Source organism: Lemur catta, chromosome 11 (assembly GCF_020740605.2).
Source record: "Lemur catta isolate mLemCat1 chromosome 11, mLemCat1.pri, whole genome shotgun sequence".
NCBI classification, from domain to species: domain Eukaryota; kingdom Metazoa; phylum Chordata; class Mammalia; order Primates; family Lemuridae; genus Lemur; species Lemur catta.
In genome coordinates, this window is record NC_059138.1 from 228,241 (window position 1) to 239,335 (window position 11,095).

Here is an 11,095-nt window from a genome sequence, read left to right on the forward strand (position 1 = left end):
ACACACAGGAGAACAAAAGATACTACAGTGAGTCTAGGAAAATATTAAGCAATTATAGAAATTAAATCAATATACCTGGGAAGAAAATTGGATCCTTTGCAATCAACATTAACTATTTTGCTAAATTATTCACTTAATTTCCACTTTAAAAAATAGCAGCTTCCTTTTTAACGTCAAATTTTCAAAATTTTATGATAGATTTCAAAACCTGTTAAAAGTACATTCACAACATAATCAAAAGACGTGACTTCCTATGTCTGAGAAAAATCGGTAATCTCTTCTATACCAACCACACGTTACTGGAACCACATCTACACTGGGATTGCTACGATCGGGCACAAATACGCACGTGCTCCAGCAGCTCTAAGGCCACACGGCTCCTCGAGGGTGCGGTCACAGGGCCACGTACCTTGGGCTCCCTTCTCTTACGCTCCTCTCGCGACAATTTCTCTTTTCTCTCCGAGTGACTTCGCTGCTGCGCCTCGTCGGCAGGGAGGCCTTCCCTGTGGCATTTCTCCCTGTGCCTCTCTTCCCCTTCTCTGTCCGAGAAAGAACTGCTTTTTTCTTTGGAGTACTTCTCCCTCTTCTCCCTTGTGCTGCTCTTCTCTCGGTGTTTCTTCTCTCGATCTGCCCCTCGTGGCTTCCTGTGTCTCCTCTCGCCCTCTTCCTTGTACAGCCAGTACTTGAGAGGGTTGCCCCTGCTGTCCCCGTACTGCAGCTGCGAAACACAAGCACGGGAGACGGAGTGCGGTCGGCCTCCGCGGCCGCACACCCAACCAACCTCGATGGAAAGCATCTGGGAAGAAGACTGTCAGTGTTGAACACGTACAGACTTTTCCCCTTGCCATTATTCCCTGAGCACTACAGTGTAACCGCTACCTGCACCGCATTTACAATGCACCAGGAGTTGTAACGTAGAGATAATCTAAAGTGCACGGGAGGACGTGTGGGGGTTGATGCAAACGCTGCACCATCACATCAGGGACTTGAGCTCATGCACTTTGTATTCAAGGGAGGTCCTGGAACCAACCCCACAGGTACGGAGGGACGGTTGTCCTCTGTCTTCACGCAGGGAAAATTACAGCACTGCCATTGCCCCCTTCACTCCTCTAGCCTGCTGCCAGGTATCTTCCTAAACGTTCAATCTGTTAGCCTTCTGGGAAGAAAAAACCCATTCACGGCTCTGGTCCCGTCAGCTGCTGCCACCTGACAGACAAAGAGGCTCTGCAGCCCGCGTCCCAAACGCCAGCACAGAGCAACGCCCACGCCCCTCAGCGAGGCGCCAGGCTTGCAGTCAGCCCCTCAGAGCCGCGCCCTTCGTTCTTGCCACCCTCAGGGCCCAGGAACCCCCCCGTGAGAGCTCTGTGGGCTCCCCAGGAAGACGCTCCCTCCGACAGCAAGGACAGCACCTGGCTGCCAGCTCCCCCCCACAGACGTGTCACCACCTTCTTTCTTAATCAGGCCCACCCACATGGAGACTCCTGAAAATGGGGACCACTGTGTGGTCATCTCTGCAGCCCCCAAAACACTCTGGCTGCTCAGTGAGTATCCGGTGACATTCATCACAAACTGTACGACAGGTTATTATTAATATGATGTGATGTTTTTGGCTCAACTCTGAGTGCCCGACAGACCCGGACCCTACCCAGGGGGCTCCTCCGCTCATCCCCAACCAGGCACACCGGGCTCCTGGTCCACAGTGCCCCCGCACCTCGCAGTTCCCTGGGGTTCCCCCTCCCTGTGAGCCCCGACGGGCTCTCGTCTCCCTCCTCAGTCCCCCCGACGCAGGCCACCCTGCTGGCCTAGAGGACACGCTGGCTGACCACCTCCCTGACCGAGCTCTTCGGCTGCAAGGTCAGATCCCCACCTCACACCCATCACCAAAACAACCCCACGGGAACCAAAGATGGAAGTCTTAAAAAGATGTTAAAGACGGAGAACAAAACACAGGTGACTACGCACATAACTTTGGTGTGGGAAAAGCATCCCATCAGCAATAGAAATAACCAAAGCACAAACCTGACTGATTTGTAATTTTAGGCTTACTTACAAAAATCCCCCAAGTCTCAGTCTAGGCAACACACCAACATCCCGTCTTTACAAAAAAAATTTCTTTAAATAAAATTAGGCATGGTGGTGTAATCCCACCACTCTGGGAGGCGAAGGCACATGTGCCAAGAGAAGCAATACGCCTGTATCAATGAATATTATGTAGCCATTAAAATAGTATATGGAAATACGATAGCTCAGAAAAGTGCTCAAAATGTATTAAGTTTAAACTATTTCTAAAACAGCAAAAATCCAATATAAGACAAAAATGAAAATGTTATAAATACATTTACATACATTTATATCAACCTGGTAAAATACATCCCTAAATGTTCCAATAATTATCTCTGGGCGAGGATTAGACAGTTTTTGTTTTCTTCTTATTTATTTATATCTCCTAAATTTTCTAAACTAATCAAGCATTACCCGTGGAATCGGAGAACAAAGAACCGACTACACCTGGTGCTTGAGACCCTCCCCGGGCCCTGAACTCTGGCTTCTGATGCCCACACTTCAAACCCCCTGCACGGGGCAGCCTCGCAAAGCCCTCCCTCCGCCCGGCGCACCTTCCTCTCCCGGTATCTTCTTTCTCTGTCTTCATCTCCTCTTTCTGAGTCTTCATCTCTCCTTTCTTTCTCTTCACTTCTCACTTTACTTGCTACAAAACATAAAACATATTTTTAACACTCCCAAATTTTAGCACATCAAAAAGATCTTCTAACATCTTGCCACAGACTTTATTACACATTTCGTATTTATTAACATGTGTCAAAAAACATTCTTCAATTAAAACACATTCTCCAAGTCAAGAATGAAAAGTTCTAGTATCAAATTCAACACGAGACAAAGAGGAGATAAGATGGCAACCGAAGGCACAGACAGCTCCTGCCCTCTCCCAGTCTGCCACCGAGGCAACCGGCAGGGGTCCGACCGGCCCCTGGAAGTGCACAGGGCACCACCGGAGCATGGCGCCCTGGGCTTTCTGTGCCTTGCTGGGAGAGGCACACGGGCAGCAGAGTCGGCTGAGGAGAAGCAGCCCAGCCAGCCAAACGTCTCCCCCAGCTGTGAAGCGCTGAGGAAATGCTGGCCCCACGGATGTGCTGAGCAGTGAGCGCAGCCCCCACTACCGAGGGGACGAAGGAGGCAGGAGGCCCCAAGCAGCTGAGGCGGCCGCCGGGTGCCCCCACCCCAGCGCACGGCTGCAGCGTTCGCCGGTGGAGGCGAAGGCTGACGCACACGGCCCAGGACAACCGCAGGAGGCCCCGGGATGGAGCAGCCTGCACGGACTGACACCGAAAGCACCGTCCCACACAGAAAGCCAGGCTTTCACTTCTGAATCTGCATAAAAAAAAAGTCACGAGGCTTCAAATTAGGAGAACTGACAACTTAAAAGATGAGGGCAAACCAGACTTTGAGAGATCATTGAGACAAAGCTCATTCACTCACGAAGTATTCTCCAAGCACGGACCCCTTTCTCGGTGTCTGGGATGGAGGGGCCGAGCTCTGGGCATACTGTCGAGGTGAGCGCACAGGATTCTCCGAGACCAGAAAGAAAAGCACAGAGCCAAGATGATTCCCGGGGTTTCTGACCACAGGATGGAGGGGCACAGCCGCCACCAGCCGGAATCCGTGTGGCTGCGGCAAAGCTGGTTCTGGAGGGGCCACGAGCAGCTCAGTCTGGGGCGTATTAAGTGGGCGTTGTTCCCTGGACATCAAAGCACAGGTGGACACACAAGCTTGGAATTCAGGGACGAGCCCCAGCTGGGGATAAGAACTTGCAAATCGGGAAACAGATAAATGGTATTTAAGACCCTGGACTAGCTGGCGAGGGGGAGGGGTGTCTGCAGCAGGGGTCTGAGGACCGAGCAGCGTCCAGGCCACACCTCACAGATGGGGAGGGGGTGATGACAACAAATAATGACAGAGAATTTTACCGAGTCTAACGTACAACTACTCTGACCAGCATGATTCCCTACGGCACCATGCTGTAAAAATCAGAGCAGGGAGCAACAAAAAGCCATCTGAGAACAGAAGGTTTTCTCAGAAATAAATATCAAAGACATCAAAAGTAATATTTTTAAAAAGAGACATTAAATAATAAAATAGTTACTGTTAAGATTAATTAGTAGCTACCCAAGTAACCCACCAATTCCACCCCTCAGTATATATCCAACAGAAACACACGCGTGTGAATGCCCGAGAATGCAGAGTGATGTTCTCAGCCTTATTCCCAATAGCTAACTCTGCAAACAACCAACGGCCACAGCCGCAAACAGACACACAGAGTGTGGCGTAACTACACAAGGGACAGTAAGTAACAATGAAATGAGTAAAAGTCCCTGGTTTCCATCATTTTCACAGCCAGGCCTTCTGGCTATGAAGTTACTACGTATTCTTCTAATATGCTCCTTTTCCTTTTGCTTATGTTAGCCGGTTTGAACTTGTATAAGGAGCATATAAATATACTACCTATTATTAATATATAACAATAAAACAGTGAAGAAACTTCTGTTGAGGAGGGGAAGAGTATGCATCTTTATCTTAGAATTCCTAAGAATTTAGCTACATAATATTTATGTGTTGCTTAAAGCTGATACTTTTGAGAAATATTTTTTATCAAAGAGCGTTATTTTTGTTTCTTTACAACGGGGATGGAGATTTATTGTGATACTGTCTACAATACGTTTTAATAGTAAAACTCTAGCAAATAATGAGAAAAGTGTCACTCCCCTCATTGACTGACTTTTTAAAATATCAGAAAGAAAACAATGACAGGGAGCACACACAGAGCCCAGGGCCTGTAACTTCAAACCCAAAGCTGAGGCACTTAGGAAACCACAAGAGAAGACACAAAGATGCATGGACATTTCGAAAGAGGGAAATGTCCCAAACGGCAAGAACCGTTAAGAGAAACAGAACCGAGCGACACCTGGGCGCACAGACGCACCTGAGCGGCCCGTCCTCTCCGCCCGCTGCGGTGGCTGCCGGGCCCGCGCCTCCCGGCCCAGCAGGTTGTGGAAGGCGGACGTCTGCCAGACCTGCTCTTCTCTCCTGGCCCTTCTGTCTTTCTCCTTTTCTCTGTCCTTTCCTTTGCCGTGAGACCTTCCGTCATCCTGCTCCCGGTGTTTCTCCTTCAGCTTGTCTTTCTCCCGCTCTTTTGTGTCTCTTCTCCTCTCACGTTGCTTTTCTCTGTCTCTCTCCCCGAGAGGACTCTCCTTGGCGGTGTGAGCCTCGGCCACCCTCTCTCTGTGCTTGGTCTCGTGGCCCGCACCCCTGCACTTAGGCTCCTGGTGTCCCAGGAGGGCCACCTCAGACTCCTTGTGCAGCTGCTTGTCCCCGTGTTTCCTCTCCTCCCTGGGACTGCCTGACTGCGCAGCCTGGAACAAGAGAAAAAGGATCCTCCAGATTTCCACTCGGCTCTTAATAGCTGAGTGTGAGACGCATGCACATTTGAAGGACTTTAAAAGCCCTTGGGCGGCGCATGCCTGTAGTCCCAGCGCTCTGGGAGGCCGAGGCGGGAGGATCACTTGAGCCCAGGAGTTGGAGGCTGCAGGGAGCTGTGATGACCACTGCGCTCCAGCCTGGGCGACAGAGCGAGACCCCATCTCTAAAAAAAACAAAAACAAAACCACAACAAAAAACCCACCTTGGATTCAACTACTGTCTAGTCCCAGCAAGAAGTGGTCTGACTGGGTGTTCTTAGGTACTAAAGGACGTGGCATCACACTCAGCATTTCTACAGCTGCCCACTGGCACCCCACAGATAGAAAGAAAAAGAGACACTGAGGCCATGTTGTGAAGTCACTGGGACAGGGACCGCCTGTGTCCCACAGAAAGCACTGTGTCCTCGACAGAAAACTCTCCAGAGGACTTGACCTCAAGCCCAGGCCCCTACCCACCCCCCAGCCCCCTAAGCCACTCAGCCGAGACCTGCTCGCCCCAGAGCAGTGCAGGGACACGCGGGGCCATGACAAGGCCCCCAGAGCTGGTGGGGCGTCAGGCTGGCCTATCAAACGTGACCCGCCGTGGTTCCAGAGGGATTAACCACGGCTTCATCTGTGAGTCAAACACCTCTGAAATGAGCCACAGGTAACCAGCGCCGTGCAGCGCTGTGACTCAGGCACAACCGTCCAGGGAAACCCGCAGGCTCCACAGGGTCCCAGCGTAAACCCTCCAACCACATTACCCAGAGGTGTCTCCTCAGGTCCTCCGCTTCCCAAGTGTCCTCTTTGCTTCTTCTCTAAATAGGAAAAAGTATAAAGTCAGGATTTTTAAAGTTTAAAATAATTAATTGTATGTGCTCTAGGTCACCTAAATCAGTGGCAATTAATTCTGGACATGCCAGAAAACAATTGTCCACCTACTGGAATAAAAGGCAAGAAGTATTATCCACTAGTCTGAAAATGACCCACAATTACAGAATGTACCCCTTTGGTTGCTTCAGAAACAAACATTACAAAATAAAAGTAAAAACAAGTCATAACAGCAGTTGAAGAGCAGATCGAGGACAAGCACTCCGCGGGTTTAAGACACTCCATGCCAGCCTGAACGGTGCCTGTGCTCCCTGGGCTGCAGGAGGGCTCCTCCAGGGACAGAGGGTGCTGCGGGGCTGCGTGTGGTACCCACCGCTCCAGGGACCAGCTGGGAGGGACAGAGCAGCCCCAGGGGGCGGGAGGCCTGGGCAGGTGTCCCAGCCCAGTCCAGTCTCGGGCCTACACACCAGCATCACTGGCTACACGGGAGGGGTGAGACTCCAGAGGACCTGAGACACCTGAGGAGTATCCACCCCAAACCCAGAGCCTCCTCGGCTGAGGCCCCGATGTTGGGAGCAGAGCTGAGCCTTGCGAGACAGGTTCTCGGTTCCTGATCCACAGATGTGTGGGCAGAGTCAAAAGGCTGCTGCTGTTTTCTGCACGGCAATAGCCCCTGGGGTGCGTGGGTGGCAGACAAGACGCGCATAGCGCGTGATGCACACCACATGCTACATGGGGCCAGACACGTTATTTGAATCTCATGGCCCTACTAGGAAGGCTAAACATCCCATTTTACAAATGAGGAAACTGAGGCACAGAGAAGCTCGACAGCTTTCATCTCTAGAATCTTGCACATGCCCAGGCACAAAACGGGAACTGAATAAAAATCTGTGGAATGAATAAAAACAGGGAAAGGCTGCCTGTGCCCGCTGACCCCTGGGGAACTGGGCAGCCACAGCTCATAAGAACCCCTGGGCTGGCTCGGCAAGTACACACCGGTGCCTCCTGAACTCTGAACACCTCTCCGGACACACGGACTGCACTGACAGGCAAACCTCAAGGAAAGTCCCTCCCTCCAAAGACATTTGTTGTTTCTACCACGGAAGTACTGGCTCCTGTTGGATAACCCCTCTCTCAAGCACAGATCACCCCCCTCCAGCTGCGCCCTAACCTTCGGGAATGGAAATTGGTCTTAGTCCTCCCTGTCTCTGGCCCCCCGAGCGCTGTGGGCTCATCACAGCCACACAAATAGGAGGCCCTGGTGAAGGAGCCCCTCGAGACAGAGAGCTCATCAGGGACCCCAACTGTTCCAAGAATTTAAGAGGGGGTATTAAATTAATGTACGGTGGTCTTAAAATATTTCCACTGATTCATCAATGACCCTTCCTTCCCAAGTGAGGTAATTCCTCTTTCCATGAACATGGGCCGGATTCAGTGACTCACTTCTAGGAAAGAGAACAGGGTGCAAGCCGAGCTGTGACTTCCTAGTCCGGGTCTAAAATCAAAGTTTCCACCTGGCTCTGGGGCTTGCTCTGGGAGAGCCCGAGCCACTGCAGGGGGACACTCGGGGCTGGAGAGGCTGGAAAGGCCACGTGCAGAGGCCAGCGCGGCCCAACAGCCTCCTTGGAAGGCCCCACAGCCCAGCTGAACCTTCAGGTGACATCCTAACTGCACCCCAATGTTCCACCCAGGCCACTGCCAAACTCCTCACCCCCAGGAACCTGAGGATAACAAGCAGCACAACAAGCACCCCCACCCCCACCCAGGACCTGCCCTATTAGGGCGCTACCCACCTCCCAGGACCGTGGCAGACCTGCCTGTGATCCTCGCGGCTCAGATGGGTGCTAGTCTCCCTGACCTGGGCATGAGCCTTTGGAGGCAGAATCGCAGCTTAGGCTTCTGGGACATTCCTATGCCACAGTGAAGCTCGCCCCTGTGCTGGACCTGCCTCACTGATGACGGCATTACCCTCAAACACTCCCATGACACAGCCCTACACCCCCTGATTAAGACACAGCTCCATAACAAAGCTGACCTCAGCTGAGCAAATCTAATTGAGGATGGTTTCTTGGGGAGAACATGACAATATTCATCCTCACAATTTCACTGTCCCTTTAACAAACACCATCCTGAAGGTACAACTAGAGTCTGACGTGTGTGTTTCAAACAAGAGGCAGATGTAGTCCAGACGAGAAATGAAAACTTCATTCGAAAACATTCAGCCTTTCTAAACACAGAATGAAATAGCACTGCACTGTACTGAAAGTTAACACCACTAGCTCATATTTCATATCAAAATAAAAGGGTAGAAATTTATTTTAATAAAAGGATAACCTAAATACACACACATTTTTATATCTTTCAAGCTATGATTAATAAATTTCATTATAATAATAAACTCACACATTACCAATTGTTTGGTATGTAACAGTAAATTTAGAAATTTGTAAAATTTTCACTGAGCATAAAAATTAATCAGAGTCATACACACTGCAAGCAAGATAAAGTGTTTTTAAAGAGCTGCTACTGAAAAAACACTGTCACCACTCTTATCAAGCAGATGTAAAGTGTGCAAACACACCATAAATTTTTTTCTAATAGCTATGACACACGGAAACTTGGTATGATTTTAGTGCAAATAAAAAACACAAAACTGCTTACATTAGCAATATCAATTATGTGAGCAAATAATTATATTGAAACAAACCAAAGGAAAAGCTTAATGTAAAATAAAAAGTATAATAAGCAATACCAAAAGAGTACAATTTTGTTCCAATAACCTCATGAAACCTTTATCTTTCCTCTTACTTTATGAAATAAACTATACTAATCAATTCTATATAATGCTATAATAATTCCACAATTAAGTTCTATTGACCAGTGGGCTAACTTCATAAAAAGTTTATGACCAATTTGCAACTGAAAATGTATTATAAGTATTCATTAGTTGCCAGGAAATATCCAGCCCTGAAGTCTGTTGCTTTTTCTACTTTAAAGTTTATTTATTAAATGTGTATCAGAATAAAACCCCTAGGAGTGATCAAATGTCAAAAAATAATGGACAGAAAAAGACCCACAATAGACAAACTGCCGTATATTAACATATTCAGAACACCACAGATAAGGATTTTAAATCTTCTGGAGAAAAGGAAAATGTTACTTACAAAGATATCTCACCAGCCAAAATCACTGGTTTTAGAACAAAGTGTAATGCCTTCAGAGTTCTGGGAAAATTATTCTGACCCTAGAATTCTATGCTGAGCCAAACTCTTCAACAAGCATATCAATATAATAAAGACAGTCTTAAAGTTTCCCCTCCTACATACTCGTTGACAAAGGTATATTAGGATATATTCTGGGGTGGGGGCAAAGAGAGGGCATTTCAAGGACAAGAAAGATACTAGATCCAAGGAACAGTAGCCCTAGCCCAGAAGTAAAAGGAGCAGGAATTTTCAGATAACAGCTCTGTGCAAGTCTAGAAAACAATTAGTCCCAAAGAGAAGAGAAAGTCAGTGAGCTCTGAGAAGAATGTTTTTTAAAGTGGATTTCATTAAACAGATAATATTACTGATTAATAAACCAGAAGACATATCAATGAAGTTCAAAAATAAAAAAAAGAACATGTTATTTTTTGCAAAAAAAAAAAAAAAATTCAGATTGAAACTAACAGAAAATCAAAGAAAAACAGGGTCCAAATAGGAAGCAAACTACATTGGGGCACATTAACTGAATGGAAGAAAAGGTGAGCTGTTTGACCCTGATACCAGGAACATCGTCCTTCGAGCAGAGTGAGTGTAGGAACTCTGCATTTTCTCTGCTGGTCCAATCACACTATTTGGTTCTGCAGTGAATGCGACCTACATAATCATAGCGTTATAGTGTGTATTAGTTTCCGATTTTAAAATTCAACCTATAAGCAAATCACAGAAAACATAAGTCGCAGAATCACTAGTGGGAGGAAGCGGAAAGGCATAGAAGACGATGGGCCAGGAAACCGGTGGGTTCAACGAGAAACGGAGGGAGGTTAGGGGAGGGCAGTAACTCCCAGTCTTCACGAAGGGGAGGTTAAAAAGATACTAAGGTTGACACAACACCAAATACAAATTAAAGAACATTATTTAACACTGTAAAGGTAAACGACAGGAAAAGCTAGCAGAGAGGAGGGCAGGCGGCTGCCGCCAGCGCGCGCATCTTACGAATTAGGAAATAAGACTCGTTAAGTGACTTTCCCGAGGTCACACAGTAAGGACAAAAGCCAGAAATCAAACGGAAGCAACCAGACTGCAGTCTCAACCTCTCAAGCTGTGATAGGTAACGTTTAAATTGAAATCGGCTGAAACTGAAATAAAACTGAGGACGCGGCTCCCGGCCCAGCAGCCGAGGCGCAGGCGCGGACGGGCGCGGGCACGCGCGTGCCGGTCGGCGCCGCGGCCTGTTCAAAACTGTGAAGAAGGACGGGCTTCCCGGCAGCGCGCGCCTGGACCGGCGTCCTGCGCCGCCTCAGTTTCCCCTTCCGCGCTGGGCACTGAGGCCGCCGGGGAGGGCCGGGGAGCAGGAGCAGCTGCCCGTCCGGCCCCGAGCTCCGCATCCGAGAAGGCCCGCCGCGCCCGGAACCCCTCGCACCGACCTTCCTAGGCTCCATCGCTCTCCACACGCCCGGCGGCCGCGGTATCCTCGGCCCCGGCCAGGCTCGGGCCACCCCAGGAGGAGACCAGCCGGCGGCGCCCGCACCCTCCTCCCGCCGGGCCCGGGCCTGCTGCGCTGAGGCTCCGCGGGCGGCGCGTCACCGGCTC

At 49.3% G+C, this 11,095-nt stretch overlaps 1 protein-coding gene across 4 annotated transcripts in view; it reads right to left on the reverse strand.

The window, feature by feature from the left end:
* The window catches only part of DYNC2I1 (dynein 2 intermediate chain 1), a 65,523-nt gene extending 54,428 nt beyond the window's left edge, over window positions 1–11,095 (reverse strand). For 3 of the 4 annotated variants that reach the window (XR_006738152.1, XR_006738153.1, XM_045564443.1), the window contains exons 1-5: window positions 10,930–11,095; window positions 6,236–6,289; window positions 4,997–5,426; window positions 2,616–2,707; window positions 410–718 (exon numbers count right to left, since the gene is read on the reverse strand). Coding sequence is in view for 2 of the 4 variants with exons in the window: in XM_045564443.1 (XP_045420399.1) it covers window positions 410–718; window positions 2,616–2,707; window positions 4,997–5,426; window positions 6,236–6,289; window positions 10,930–10,944 (900 nt within the window). In the remaining 2 variants the exon portion in view is untranslated. Of the gene's footprint in view, window positions 1–409; window positions 719–2,615; window positions 2,708–4,996; window positions 5,427–6,235; window positions 6,290–10,929 lie in introns of those variants that run through there. The other variant, XM_045564444.1, reaches the window with a different exon arrangement.